This window comes from Onychostruthus taczanowskii, unplaced genomic scaffold (genome assembly GCF_017590055.1).
Source record: "Onychostruthus taczanowskii isolate IOZ18803 unplaced genomic scaffold, ASM1759005v1 scaffold67, whole genome shotgun sequence".
Classification (NCBI taxonomy): Eukaryota; Metazoa; Chordata; class Aves; order Passeriformes; family Passeridae; genus Onychostruthus; species Onychostruthus taczanowskii.
Window position 1 is genome coordinate 351410 of NW_024504455.1, and position 14808 is coordinate 366217.

Here is a 14808-nt window from a genome sequence, read left to right on the forward strand (position 1 = left end):
CTCCTTATGAATGAACCCGCGGGCCTGAGGCCCCGCAGGCCCCGCCCCGTTCCGTGACATCACGCGAATAGCCACGCCCCCTCGTGCGCCGCGGCGGCGCCACCTGCCGGCCGCGGCGGGGACTGCGGGAATTGCCGATCCCGGCCCGGGGCGGGATTTGGGATGGGCTTTATCCCGGCCGCGGGGAAAACGGGAACAACCAGATCGGGGCGGGTGCCACCTGCCCAACAGGAATTTAAATTAGCAAGAAAAAGGGTTTTTTTTTTTTGTTTTCTTCCCCGTGTGGGCTCGCAGGGGGCATCTGTAAGTGCTGTACCCCGCTTTCCTACCATGCCTTGTCCTGTTCCCCAGGGGACAGCTTTCCCACACTGGGGACACCCGGCTGCCGTTCCTTCTATTCCCCTCGGTTTTCCCCAGGACCTCCTGTGTCCCCTGTTCGGCTGCTTGTCCACCCGGAGAGTGTCCCGATGCTCTGTGGCACACGGGAGCGATATCCCGATACCCCCCTCGGGGTTATCCAGGGCAGAATAACTGCACCCCAGCGGTGGAAACGGCTTCTTCCTCCCACCGGGGTCTTCATCACCAGTGGCACCGGTGGGTGACATTCCCAGCGGGCGGTGGGAGCCGTGCCCCTCCTCAGCCTGTCCCTGCCACCCCATCCCGAGGTGAAGGACGAGACCACGCCGGGATCATTCTGGCACGGGTGACCTTTAATAACAAAGAGCCCCCGAGTGACCGAAATCCCCCCCACCCCTTTCCCAAAATATCCTCATCGCCCCAAATATAGCACACACCCACTCACCCCGCTGACGGACAGACGGATGGCTCCATGTGGGATGGCAGCGTTCCTGTCACTCACCCAGCTGTGTGGGACTGGGAACACCCTGATTCATCCCTGCCACCACGGCTGTCACGTCTCCCATGGGGACAACAGGGTGTCCCAATCTGGGAGCACTGATCTCGCCTGGATCCTGGGGTGAAAGCAGGAAAATGGGGGAGAAAAAGGGCACATGGGGGAGGGTTGGTCCAGCACAGTCTCATTTTTAGGGTCCCCCACACTGTCACCCCATTGGAAGGGTTGGGGGACAGCCCTGGTGGCTGAAGATGATTGTTCTCATCCAGAGATGCTCCAAACGGCAGCAGCGCCTTCATCCCACTTCCCAGGCTGCACAATCCCACTGGGAATCACAGAGAAGGAGGGGGCACACCCAAATTTCCTTCCCTCCTCCCCTCCACCGGCCCGGTCCAGCGGGGTCAGGCTCTCCCTCGGGGCGATGCCCGGGAAGTTTGAACCGGAGCGGAGGGACCGGCAGCGCGGCGAAATGCCCCTGCCCCCTCCCCAAGCCCCCAAATAAATAAGGATGTTTATATATATATAATATATATATATATTTAAAACAAACGAACAAACGAACAGAGCTATCTGGGTGCTGGCGATGGAGCGAGCGGGTTAGCGGGCGGCCCGGGCCGGGGGGGACACCGCGGGCGGATTGTCCCTGGGGTGGTCCCGCGGCGTGGCCGGGGGTCCCGGGGGCCGGGGGGGTGACGGCCCCGCCCCGTGAAGCAGGCACACACAAAACCGGAGAGCAAGGCAGGTTCCGGGCAGTCGGGCATCCTCCGGCCGGTCCCCAGGGATGCTCGGTACCGTCCTCCTCCTCCTCCTCCTCCGCAGCGCCTTCCCAAGCGACACCCCCGCCCCCTCCCCATCCTCCGGAGGCCCCCGAAGCGCTGTGTGTCCCCCCCGAGTCCAGCGGCGGCCGGGGGGACGGCGGGGGGAGCGGGGCTCATCCCCCCAACCCCGAGCACACAGAGAGCAGCCGGGCTGGAGATGAGAGGTGCTGGGGCGGGGGGCGGTGGGGAGGGGGCCGGGACCCCCCCTCTGCGCACAGGGGGGCCAGCACCCCCCGATCCTGGCCGGGGCGGCCCGGGGGGGCCGTGGCTGGTCACGCTCTCCAGAGGAGGAGGTGGTTGGTGCTGTCGTCCCGGCCCACGGTCTCGCTGCTGCTGGTCAGCCGGAAATCCTCGTAGCCGTCGCCGCCGCTGATCACCAACATCTTGGGCTTGGACAGGGCCAGGGCGGGGGCACGGGGCCGGGACGGGTCTCGTTTCTCCGCCTCGCTCGGCTTCTCGGCCCCTGCCAGGCGCAGAACCCCCCAAAATGCTGTCACCATCTCCGCTGGTCCCCAGTACCAACCCTCCATCAGCACCAACCCTCCATCAGCACCAACCCTCCACGGCTTTGCAGGCACCACATCCCGGCCCCAAAAACCTCCTCTCATCCCAACAGCACCTCCCAGCCCAAACTGGTCCCTGTAACCCAAATTAGCTCCCGCCAGCTCCCATCCCATCTGCTCCTTCTCCCCATCCCAGCCCTGCCTCGGAGCTGGGCTGGCTGACACTGTGGGAATTTGGGTCTCCCTTGGAAATTTGGGGTCGCCCGTGCTGGTAGAGGGAAGTTTGGCGTCCAGTTTTCTCACCCTCCAATGCCAGTTTTTCACCCTGGATTTTAACAAGGCAAGAAAGGAACAGGGACGCCAACATATCCTGGTCATCCAGCACAGCATTCCCAGCCCCACAAACACTGTGCACTGCCCCCAGAAAGTGCCAGGAGCGGGATGTGCCAGCCACCCCACCTACCCGTGTCCCTGGGCAGCGGGAAGAGGACATCCAAGCCGTCGGGCAGCTCGATGGCCGTCAGGAAGCGCACGTGGCCGGTGTGGCCCTGGGACAGCCCCACCAGCGTGGGGGCTGCCTTGGGGGACACGGCCAGGGTGAGCACCACGCCGGCGCTGGTCCCGATCCACAGTAGCTCCTTGCAGGCCAGCAGGGCCGTGATCCGCAGGCAGGCGGCCTTGTGCTGCCGGATGATGGCATCCGAGCCTGCCGGGCATCCCGGCGTCGGTGCCTTGTCCTGCCCCACACGGGGCTGGGAACCCCCACCCACAGGGATCCATCCCCAGGGCACATGGGACATGGGGAAGGGAGCTCACAATGCCCCCCTGGGTGGTGGCAGCACATTGGGTTGACAGGACAAGGGGGAATGGCTTCCCACTGAGAGGATGTCGGGAGGAATTCCTTCCTGTGAGGGTGGGCAGGCCCTGGCACAGGGTGCCCAGAGAAGCTGTGGCTGCCCCTGGACCCCTGGAACAGTCCAAGGCCAGGTTGGACACTGGGGCTTGGAGCACCCTGGGACAGTGGAAGGTGTCCCTGCCATGGCAGGGGGTTGGAATTCGATGATCTGAAAGGTCCCTTCCAACCGAAACCATCCTGGAATTCCACGATTCTGTGATTATGGGATTACCCACGTGTTTCAACACGGAATTATCCATTTCCCCAGGGGCTGCCCCCTTTCCACATGGGATTACCCAGCTACCTGGTTAATCCCACAAGGCCTCACATCTCCTTCCCCAAACCCAGCATCCTAAATCTCCCAGCACCGGATGCTTCGGGGCACTTTCCAGGGGCGCCGGCACCCCTTGGAGGCGGCGGTGGCACCCACCGGAGACACGTCACGGGTGTCACTTACCGGCCAGCATCTTGTGCACCGGGGGGGTGATGTCAGCCTCTGCCAGCTGCTCGTAGGTGGTGGCGTGGTACAGCCGCACCTGGGCGCTGCCCTGCAGCGCGACCCACACGCCGCTGCCCGCGCTCACCATGCAGGTGACGCTGCGCCCGCCGTCCTGCCCCACCTGCAGCGTGTGCTGAGGGGACAGACGCCACCGGTGATGCCACCGGCCGCGCCACCGGTGCCCGTGCCACCCCCCAGAGTGCCCGCCCCCCGTACCTCCTGTGCCAGCGTGGTGGTGTTGAGGACGATGACTCGGTTTTGGCAGCCGCACCACAGCTTCCCCGCCACCGCCACCATCTTGGTGATGGGGCTCCCCGGTGAGCCCAGGGACAGGGACTTGGAGTTTTGGGGGTCCCAGAAGCGGCCTGAGAGGGTGGGGAGAGTGGGGTGGGTAAAGCGTTCCCAAAACCAAGTCCAACTCGATATGGACAATGGGGTGTGGTGGCTGAAGACAACTTCCTCCAGGTCACCCCTCAGAGGGGACATAAACTGATGCCACCATGGGGTTCCAGTGGCAGGCAGGGAGCAGGAGAAGAATGCCCATCTCCACCTGCCTCTGAGTGTGGTGTTTCCAGCATCCCTCCAGGGATGCCACCCCTAGCATCCCTCCCCAGGGGCTGCCCAAGCCACTCTCCAACAGCCACCACTGTGGGGCTGCATTTTCCACATCCCAAATCCAAGCTCACCTGCTTCCCGCTGGTACACAACGAGCTCCCCGTTGGCCAATGACACAAAAACCTGGTTATCCAGGTACCTGTGGGCACAAAACCACCTTTGACATCCAGCTGCAGAAGCCCAAAATCTCCTGCTCTGGCCCTCCCAGGGCTGAAAATCCCCCTTCCCCACTTACAGGATGCACATGACTGCAGCAGCGTGCTGCATCTTCATGCTGTTCTTCCTGTTCCGGATGTTGTCCGAGGACTGGTACACGTGGATGCTGCAGGAGGAGAGCAAAGCTTGAGGCTCCCCCAGAACCGGCGTGAATTCCACGCAGGAATTCCCACCCCGGGGACCTACCAGCCATCCTCGGTGCCCAGCCACATGGAGCTCTGATGGGCCTCGGGGTCGAGGCTGAGGAGGTCCTCGAGGCTGCCGCGGGTGAAGGAGCCGCGGCTGGAGCGGCGCAGGGCGCGCCCGTCCGTGGGGCTCTCGCCGTGCCGGCTCTGCCCGTAGGTGCCAGTGATGGGCATGAAACCAGGCTCCTGCTCTTCCTCCGAGCTCGTCGTCTCCACTGCTGCCTCCTTGCAGCTCGGGATCTCTTCATCTGAGGAGGAGGAAGGGGAGGAGGAAGGAATGCGTCAGACCACGACCATCCAACACCCTCCAAAGTCATGGGGAAGAGACCACGGGTGATGTCAAGCCCAGGGGATGGTGCAGGGATGCTGAGCCCCAAAATCCACGAGGCTTCACCCAAAGTCTCCTCCATCTCCGAACCAAACTGTTGGGCCAGTGCCTCTCAACATCTCTTTTCCCAGGCTCAAAAGCCTCCACCTGCAGATTCCCCCGAGGAATACAAGGCACAGAAGCCAAAACAATGGAGCTGCCCATAATTTTGGGTCTAAAAATGTATTTCTCCCTAAGCAGGGGCTGGGGGGGACTCACTGCCGAAGCTGGAGGAGATGGTGGAGTGGCTGGCTTGGCTCTGCAGCGTCCCGGAGGGACTGGGCGAGGACTCGTCATCCGTGTCATCGCTGTCAAAGGGCACCAGCTCCCTGTTGCCGCCGTCCACGGGCTCCGAGAGCTCCAGCGACGAGCCCGAGATGGAGATGTGCAGGCACGGCTGCGGCCCCGCGTCCTCCGGCGGCGCCGGGCCCAGCTCCGCCGAGGGGCTGCCCAGCGGCTCCGCGCGCTCCCTGCCGCGACCGGGAGGGAGGGAAGGAGGGAGGGAGGGAGGGGAGAGAAGCAGCTCCAGCATCGCCCCGTGCCTCCGGCATCGCCCCGCTCCTCCAGTGTCGCCGGCGCCGCGGGGCCGGGGCACGTCCTACCTGTAGGCGCGCTTGAGGCCGGGCACGGAGGCGATGCAGAGGATCCTGGCGGAGCAGACGGCGATGCAGGCCTCCACCGTGGGCTCCTTGCGGATGCTCAGCAGGCAAACCTGCCCCACGTAGCCGTCGCTGTTGCAAACCCAAACCTCGTGCGAGCTCTCCGGGCTGCCGTGGCTGGGAGAAGCGCAGGAGAACTGCAAGGGAGCGGAAGGTTGGGTTACTCGGGAGCTGTCAGCATCTGGTAGCAAGACCACCGGGGTGGGGAGGAGCAGTGGGATGCCTGAGCTCAGACTTTGAGTACCTGCATCCCGCTCCGCGTCTTCATGATGGGGATGGCTTTGAGGAACTCCGGGTCCAGGCAGTTTTTGCTGGAAGCTGGGAAGATCAGATTGGGGGATCAAGACGTGATGGAGGAAAGGGGTCTACCAAAGCGGGGAGGGGGGATGCCAAGCCCACCACCACGTCCAGCTCCCCTCTCCCTGCTGTTACCCAGCTTTTTCTTGGCGTCCTCGAAGGCTTGCTCGAAGCCGAGCCGGGCGTCGGGGTTGGGGAACTCGAAGATGAAGGACTCGGTGCCGTCAGCTTTGGTGGTGCTGAGCTCCACCTTGTTGGGGGGGAAGGCCATGCTGAAGGACAGGGATTGCTTCTCCGACAGCTCCCGGTGGATGGCGGCCATCAGGTCCTTGATCACGTCGTCCAGGCCCTTGGGATGGGGACAACACTTCAGCTCTCAGGGACGGGCCACCACAAGCCACATGCTTGATAACCCCCTGTCCATCCCCTGGCATCCTTCAGAGGCTGCCCCAACCTCTTTTGTGCTTATGGCCACCAGCCCTGCCACAGGCTGTCCCCTATGGCTGAGGACATCCTGTGTGCTCCCACTGGGAACATATCCAACAACGGGACAGCTGCAGGGCTGCCATCCCCATACCTGGTGGGGGAAGCTGAGGGTCTCTGACAGCTTGCTGACTTGCCCCAGCGTGTTGAGGTCTTCATCCAGGCGGCTGATGCTTTTCTGGATGCTCTCCCTGTTGGTGGCTTGCGAGGCACCTGTGTGGGGACACACACACAGAGTTAACCTCTCCCTCCCTGGCACTACCAGCCAGGGGGAGCCATGGGTTTTGGGGTGAAATGGGACACTCCAGCAGGCAGTGACAGACCTTTGACAATTTCCACATCCTCCAGGGGCAGCTTCCAGAGCAGTTTGTACTTGCTGGCGGTGTCAATCACGCTGGCCGCCGTGTACCTGGGAGGTTGTGGAGGGGATGGCCGAGCTGCACCCGCAGCCACAGCCCCCTGAAGCCAGGCCAGCTGGCAGGGACACCCAGGGGGTGTCCCCAAGCCTGGTGGTACTCACAGGCTCATGGAGCTGCGGCGGAGCGAGCCCGACTTGCGTTTCAGCGTGGTGCACACCAGCAGGTCCGTGAAGAGGAAGAAGGAGCGGTCCTTCTTCCCACCCACCGCCTTCTGTGGAGCAGTGGGAGACACCAGCGGGTTAGTGACCATCCCTCCTCCGTGCCCGTGCTGGGAGAGGGCCCTGCCTCAGTTTCCCCATGTGCTGCCTTCCCCTTCCATCTGTCTGTTTTTTCCATCCATCCATCCATCCATCCATCCATCCATCCATCCATCCATCCATCCACAGCCTCCATGGGCACACAGGCACCCCATGACCTGCAATCACAGCCTCCCACTGCCCACCCAGAGGGGTCCCATTTCCCCGCTCTTACCACTTCCACGACCATCTCCTGGCGCAGGAACCTGCGGAGCGGAGCCTGGAGCTGTGGGGACAAGGAGACCCGTGTTTGGGAAGCCACTGCGGGCAGCTTTGTGGTCTTCATCCCTGCCCCTGCATCCCCCAGCTCAGAATTGGAACCCCAGTCCCTTCCCAAACCCTCAGGGGCCCACAAAGACCAAATGATAACGGGGACAGCTGGACCTGGAGGAGCAAACAAGTGACCCAGAAAGAGCAGAAATGAGGACATTTTGTGGAGAAGGAAAGCGTGACCCCATCCAAGGCCCCCCACACGTACGTCCTCCATCCCTTCGATGTGGGACTCAATCTCCTGCACGATCCGGGCGTTCCTCTCCACCTCCTCCGCGCTCTTCATGCCCTTGTTGATCCTCTCGGCCACCTGCTTGATGTTGCGCTGGGCGTCGATGAGGAAGGGGTGGTCGGGGTGGTCCTCTGGGGTGTGCTTCAGCAGGTCCTGCCGCGGGGACGGAGCCGGGCTGTCACCTCTGGCAGCGCCTGGACACCGGCAGTGCCATTGCCCGAGCCCCTCCCACGCTGCCCTGGCTGCTGGGGATGGAAACCAGCCCCGAGGAGGAATGGAAATGCCCAGCAGAAAGGCTGAGGGTAAGGGGACCGTGGTGGGCTGGGCAGAGGGTGACCATCCTCAGAGTGACCATCTGCAGGAGGGCAGAGCCACGTGCACACCTGGGGACGCCAGCTTTGTGACAAGGGGTGGGAAAAGGGGTCAGGAGAGACCTGAGAGCCCTGAAAGCTGCGTGGAGGCGAGGAGGAGCCGTGGCCTCCGCCGCTGCTGGTGTGACACTGCCACCCCGGTGTCACCCACCTTCACCAGCAGCTCGTATCGCGGGATCCTCTGCACAGGCTTGATCATCAGGTCGGACAGGGCCTGCTTCTCCTTGTTCTCCCGCATGCTTTGCTGCAAAACACCCATGAGGGACAAGGATGGGCCCCTTGGTGGGACACAGAGGGGACACAGCCTCCCACTGAGCCAGGATTGCCCATTTTGGTTTGGAGTCCAAACTTCCACACCATCCCCAGTGATTCCGGTTCATCCCAACTGACCCTCTCTGCAACAAAACCAAGAAGGTGGGGGGGAAATTCCCAATCTGGCAATAAATTTGCTCCCATTAACTCCCATCCTGCCTGGCTCTAGATTGTGGCCAGGATCTATGGAGACAGGAACCAGGACCCACCTCCAGGAACTTCATGAAAGCCGGCCTGGCTTCCTTGGCGATCCTGACGGCGTCCTTGGCGTTGAGGAAGTTATCAATGTAGGCAGAGTAGATGTTCACCAGCACATCCTTGGAGAACTGGGGTGGGGGGAAAACAGGGCTAGATCCAGCATGGATCACGGGCATTCTGGGACAGCCTGGAAGAAGCTGCCCCAAGGGTTAACTCTGGCTCTGGGCTGGCGCAGGGAGGGCTCACCCACTGTCCGCCCACCTCGATTTTTCAGCCCTGACGTTTGTGCTCCCGAGGCAGAGACGCGGAGCTGCAGAGCCAGCCGGGAGCAGCAGCTCCCACCCTTATGCTAAGCAGACAGCAGGCCTGGAGATCGTCTCCTGCTCTCCATCCCAGGCCTGCTTGGCCCATCCTTTCATCACTGCCCTGCCTCCTGCTCCGAAACCTCTGCTCTGGGGCCGTGCCCAGGAGCGGGCACACCCGCATTCCCGGGGGGAATCGCCCCGCCAGGACCTACCGACTGCACCAGGAGGTCGCCCACTTTCTGCTTCTCGTGCCAGTTCTGCACGCAGTCGTGGATCTGCTCCAGGAACTGCTCGTGGTGCTCCAGCAGCTCGGGGATCTGGTCAAAGATCTCGTCCACCAGCGAGGGGTCGCAGAGCAGGGAGTTCTCCGGCTGCTTCAGCGGCTTCATGTAACCCTGCGGGCAAGCAGAGGCACCGGGATCCGTGGAGGTTTCCTCTCCCTCCACAGCCAGTCTGGATCTCTCAGCCCATGTAAACACGGGATGGATGGCAGCCTGCAGCAGGGGGTTCCTCCAGGGGATGCTGGGCTGTGGGACAGGCCCACAGGACCAGGCAGGTTTTGCAGCTCAGCCCTCCTGGGTCCCACCGCACTCAGCGAATCCCCACAACTGTGTGGGGAGGGGGACAGGTCTGCACAAGGAGCCTGCATGGCACAGGATCCTCTGTCCCAGGGCCTTCAGAGCCAGCTTGGCTGTCATGAGCCTTCACCACCTCCATCTGCCTGACCTAGCTTGGAAATCACAGCAACACGAGCCTGGGATCCAAATGCCGGAGTGTTCCCGGTGGGGTTTAGGGTGTTTGGAACCAGGAAGGCTGGACCAGCAGGATGCACCCACTGGGTCATGCCCTGGACCACCACACAAGGGCCAACAAGCAATACTCAGGGCCAGCAGGTCCTCAGCAGGGCTGGGTGGGTGGCTCTGCTATGAAACCCCTCTCCTCCATCCATGGGGCAGAGCTGCAGAGCGGAGGAATGCCCCTGGAATGGGAGAGATGGATTTGCAGGGGATACAGCGGGATGCGGAAGGTCCTCTCAAGCCTTGCCACCTGCTCAGTCTGACCAGTACAGGGTGCTGCTGGCTTTCAGGATATGTGGAGAACCATGGAGCTGAGCAGTGAGGACAGGATCCATCTCCAGTGGTTTCTCCAACCAAGCAGGCAAAGGAGTCATCCCCCAAGGATCAGGTTCCTCAAGCTGATGACAGATACCTCATGGAGACCCAAGTCAGAAGGACCAAATCTGTCCTGAGGCTCCTAACTCCCTTCACCTGTCCTACTGTGGCCAGCACCTCCAGCAGGAGCTGGGATGGACTGTGCCATGCATCCCGTGCTTCCCACATTGGGCAGAGGAGCACGGAGACAGCCCTTGCTGCAGCACACAGGGATAGCAGGCAGGGCTTGCCCATGCACCACCTGGCTTGGCTGGAGGATGGTGCTCCAAGGTGGTCCTTGTCCCATGCTAAGTGCCACCAAGCCACGTCAAGGATCTGAGCACTTTGTCCCAGCTGAGACAGGGAGCTGGGGACACCTGGAGCCCTCTGATCCCTGCCAGAAAGCCAGGTCCCCCCTGGTGGCACTGTGTCAGGACAGGTCCCATGGACAAGAGCTCAGGCATTAACACCCTGTGGCTCCCACCTGTGTCTCTCTAGAGGATGCACAGACCCTCTCCATGCCAAAACCAGCAAGGGCACCGCCCAATCCCAAACCCTCTAAAGTTCCCCCCAAAATCAGCCCCAGGGCCAGAGTCCTCTCGCCCCTCTAAGCCAAGTCTGCAAGGGCAGCAGCCAGGGGGTCCTTCCCTCCTGCAGCACATCTGTGTCCACCTTGGGGCATCCTTGTGGGGCATTTATGGGAAGAGCCCAGGGCAGTGTGGGACGGAGTGCCCCCTGCCCTTGAGGACTGTCACAGAGGTCCCACAGGCACTGCTTTTGCAGAGCTCGGGGTTTGTGGTGTTTCCCCCGGCAGGGATGTGGTTGGGCAAGCCACACCTCGGCCAGGTGACGTCTGCAGGGCGTTGACCATCATTAACCTGCTGAAACACCTTCATTAACATCTGAAACGTGGGGTGGACCCTCGGGCCAGGCTGCTCCAGGGGGTTTGGAACCAGCTCAGCAAAAAAGCCTGAGAAAAACCTTTGGCTCAGGTCTGCAGGTGACGATCCGAGCAGGAAAGGGGAGCACGAGGGAACGGGGGATTTCAGGGTCCCCCATCACGGCAGGGCCATCAGGAGATGGGGTGCAACACGAGGAGGAGATTTTGGAAGGCAAGCACGGCAAGAGACTCGGGGACACGCTACCTGCCAGGTGACAGCACGCTGGGAATGCCACAGGCTCTCTTTGGGCACGGAGGTAATTCGTACACCCCGTTCTTGACACTGCTGCCACAGCGCTCCCCCTTCTGCTCCCGCCGTCCCCAACATCCCCCCTGTCACCCCAACCCTGGTGACACACAGCCCGTGGCACAGCTCCTGGCACAGGCAGGACCTGGGGCGAGCACGGCGTGCCACGCTCTGGGGTGTCACCCCGGCCTTACCTGCATCAAGGTGCGCAGGGACTCCACGTAGGACTGCTCGGTGTCCAGCAGGGTCATGATGACGTGTTTCCTCATGTCCTGCCCGGGGGGAAAAGACACACCAGCGTTTTGGGGTGAGCCGGGGCTCGGGGCCGGCAGCGGGGCTGCCCGGGGAGGCTGAACACCGGCGGAGCCCGGCTGGCGTCCAGCTCCCCTGCGCTGCCTCTCCACCCCGATGGAGGAATCCGGGAGGATTAGGAAGTACATGACACCGAGCGCACAGACGCCTGGTTTCCTCCGCGGCCGCGTCAGGAGCCCGCCCTGGAGCTCACAGCCCTACATGGGTCGGTGCCGGAGCCCTCTGGCTCTCCTGCGGCTCCGCTCCGAGCGGACCCGTAGGAATTCGCCTCCCGCCCAGCACCCCGGGCACCCTGGGGCTGGGCTGTGGCCCCACGGGACGCCGATTCGTGGGGTGGTGGGAAGCCCTGGGAAGAAGATGGGCCGGGGTCTTCTTGGCTGCGGGGCTCGGGGACCCCCCTTGTGTGCACTCCCTGCAGCTCCAGAGCCCCGGGCATGGGACACCCCAAAAGTTCTGGGTGTGAGATGTTCCAAAGGCTCTGAGAGCACAGACACCCCAGAAGTTCTGGGTGTGAAATGCTTCAAGGCTGCTGGGTGGGAGACACCCCAAGAGAGATTTCGGTGGGAGATGCCCCAAAGGTTTTGGATGCAGAAATGCTCCAGAGCTGCAGTGATACCCCTGAAGGTTTGTTTTTGGATACATCCCAGAGATTCTGGCTGCAGAGACACCCCAAAGGTTCTGCATGGGAAGGAGAGACTCCAGGTGCAGAGATTTGCTGCAGAGATGCCCTAGGTGCACAGACACCCCAAAAGTTTTGCATGTGCAGAATCTGCAGAGACCCTGGATGTGAGACACCCCAAATGTCCTCAGTCCTGTGGGATGAGCCCCTGTCCCATGTGGGGCCGTGTCCTCCCCAGTGGGGACACAATGAGCTGTGAAGCTGCTCTGCAGCCACGGGAAGAAGTTTGACCATCCTCACCATGGAGAGAGGCCACCACTCTGCTCGTGGTCCCCAGGGAGCAATGGAGAGGGATCCTGGCTAGATCCTGCTCTAGGACAGAGCTGTGACTCAGTTTCCCTGCTCCCCACCAGACCGCTGGTGGAATCAAGCATGGAGGAAACTCTTGACTGGAGTCAAATATTGGTGACGGGTCCAAGGCTCTCCAGGAATCAGGAAACCATGGTGATATTGGGAACACCAGCTGAGACCTCCCCACTTGGTTAGAGAGCTCATAAACACTCTCACTGCTGGATTAATTAGCTGTAATTACGGACGGACGGGCACTCAGTGGAGGATGGAGCTTTGGGGAATCTGCTGCCCCAAACTGCCTCAGTTTCCCCAACCCTCACCCAGCCTGTAGTTCCCTGCTGGTCCTTTTTCTCCTGGAGCTGACCCAGCTGAGCACCAAAGCCAAGGGTGAGACCCAGGAGCTGCACAGGCTCGGCTGCACCAGCAGCTGGGGATTTGCAGCAGTGGGGACACGCAGGATGAGGCCCAGCTGTTGGCAAGGGGATCTTTTCCATGGTTACAGCACCAGCATTACCCCGGCAGGGGCAAATTCCCACTGGGATGAGCAGAGCTGGGGGAAAGGCACCATCCCAGCAGGGCAAAGCCCCCCCGTGGGCAAAGGCGGGATGTGCCCCACTGCATTCCTTACCCCAGCAAAACCTCCCCGCCGAGGGGCTGAAGATGCTTCAGTCTCCATCTGCTCTCCCTGGGGACGCCCCCACCTCACCCCGGCCTCATCCTGCCTCCCCCGGGACGCTCAGCACCCTCGGGATCAGCCCCTGCCGCCATGGAACCGGGTATTCCCACCAGCCGACGCCTCCGCCGTGTAAATCAGCACCGGGGGGGCGCTGGCAGCGATGGCTCCAGCCCCCCCCATCACCCCCTCCGGGCGGGAGCATCCCCCCTCCCCGCCATCCAGAGAATCCCGATGGTGTCGAGGATGAGGATGAGGATGAGGATGGAGGCACGGTTGCCACGGCAATCGCGGCGCAGACCCCACAGGTGCCGGGTGTCGCACACGTGTCCAAACGTGACGCATCCCCGCGCCCCCCGCCCGCCCCCGCAGCCCCCCGGCGCCCCCCGCCGCCGCCCCGGGACCCCTGTGGCCGTCACCTCGGTGCCACCGCGGCTGCCGCAGCCCTTGTCCGGCAGCTCCTCGGCCGCGCCGCTGAGCCCGGAGGTGGCGAAGGCCGCGTCGATGCCGTCCCCGATGTCTCGCATGTCCTCCAGCGCGATGGTGAACTGCGCCAGAGTCCTCACCATCTGCAGCATGCGGGTCCCGGGGGGTCGGTCCGGCCCACGCGGCCCGAGGAATCGCGCAGAAATCCCCTCTGTGTCTCTGCCTCTATCCCCAGGTGTCCGCCCCAGCCGGAGCGCTGCGCCGGGATGCGGCGGGGAGGGGAATAAAAGGCAGGCGCTATTTATATCGGCGGGGTTCGCGGTGGATGGGGAAGCGGGGGGATGCACGGAAAGCCCTCCCGCAGAGCGGGCTGCCGGGCTGCGCCTGCGTCCGTGGCCACGCCAGGGCCCCCGGCCCCCGAAATTGGGCAGGCAGGGGCGGGGGGCAGAGCCGTGCCCACACTGACACGCAAGGATGCGGGCAGGGCCGGATCCCGCCGAGGGATGCTGCTGGAATGGCTTTGCCCAGCGAGGATGCTGGGGGATGAGGTGGGGTGGGGGGAGACGATGTTTTCTTGGGGCATGAGGTTTTTGGGGAGGGGGGGGGCACACGGGTGATGATGCTGGGGTGCTGAGCGTCCTCGGGGACTCCATCCCTGGGAATATCCACCTCCCTGACCTCGCAGGCAGGGAAACTGAGGCACGCCCCCTTCTCCCCCACGGCATCCCCACCTCAGCACCCACATCCCTGCTGGCCGGGTGATGCATCCTGCCCAGATCTGTTTGTAACGCTCCCCTCCTGCTTCGTTAATTAAATCTAATTAGCCGCTCACCCCGTTTCCACAGCAACGGCGTGCAGCAGGGCTGCATCCTCTCATTGCAGCCAGTAAATTTCCTCTTGGAAGTGAGGACGATGAGCATCCCAGCCCGGGAAGGGTGCGCGGCAGAGAACGGACGGCTCGGGGCAGGTAATGGGAGCTGCAGCAGCTGCCGATGCACCCAGGGGTCAGGGAGGAGGGAATGCTAATTGCAACCAGGTAATGAGGCTGCTCTCAAGGCAGCAGCAGCTCCTGCTCCTGCAGCTGCAGTGCCCTGCTCATCCCAGCTGTTGGAATGCTGGGTTTCTTTGGTTTGCAATCCCAGATCTGCTTGGGTTGCAGTCCTGAGTTCCTCTGGGATCCAATCCCAAATCCATTTTGCTGTAATCTCAGATTCCTTTAGGCTGCCATCCTAGAACCAGTTTTGCTGCAAGCTTGGATCCATCTGCAGTGCAATTCCAGAGCCATCTGGATTGAAA

General features: G+C 62.5%; 1 protein-coding gene across 1 annotated transcript in view; it reads right to left on the bottom strand.

Annotated features, from left to right (window-relative positions):
• Positions 1 to 790: 790 nt before the first annotated feature.
• Positions 791 to 14808, bottom strand: part of ARHGEF17 (Rho guanine nucleotide exchange factor 17) — a gene marked incomplete at its 5' end in the record, with an annotated part of 31820 nt that continues 17802 nt past the window's right edge. Inside the window, 20 exons of the mRNA XM_041420897.1 lie at positions 791 to 2134; positions 2638 to 2880; positions 3527 to 3701; positions 3785 to 3933; positions 4255 to 4322; positions 4419 to 4505; positions 4586 to 4832; positions 5171 to 5421; positions 5554 to 5747; positions 5855 to 5928; positions 6043 to 6256; positions 6485 to 6603; positions 6714 to 6799; positions 6911 to 7020; positions 7281 to 7331; positions 7584 to 7760; positions 8130 to 8222; positions 8500 to 8616; positions 9006 to 9188; positions 11326 to 11403. Coding sequence (XP_041276831.1) covers positions 1944 to 2134; positions 2638 to 2880; positions 3527 to 3701; positions 3785 to 3933; positions 4255 to 4322; positions 4419 to 4505; positions 4586 to 4832; positions 5171 to 5421; positions 5554 to 5747; positions 5855 to 5928; positions 6043 to 6256; positions 6485 to 6603; positions 6714 to 6799; positions 6911 to 7020; positions 7281 to 7331; positions 7584 to 7760; positions 8130 to 8222; positions 8500 to 8616; positions 9006 to 9188; positions 11326 to 11403 — 2907 coding nt within the window. The remainder of the gene's footprint in view (positions 2135 to 2637; positions 2881 to 3526; positions 3702 to 3784; positions 3934 to 4254; positions 4323 to 4418; positions 4506 to 4585; positions 4833 to 5170; positions 5422 to 5553; positions 5748 to 5854; positions 5929 to 6042; positions 6257 to 6484; positions 6604 to 6713; positions 6800 to 6910; positions 7021 to 7280; positions 7332 to 7583; positions 7761 to 8129; positions 8223 to 8499; positions 8617 to 9005; positions 9189 to 11325; positions 11404 to 14808) is intronic.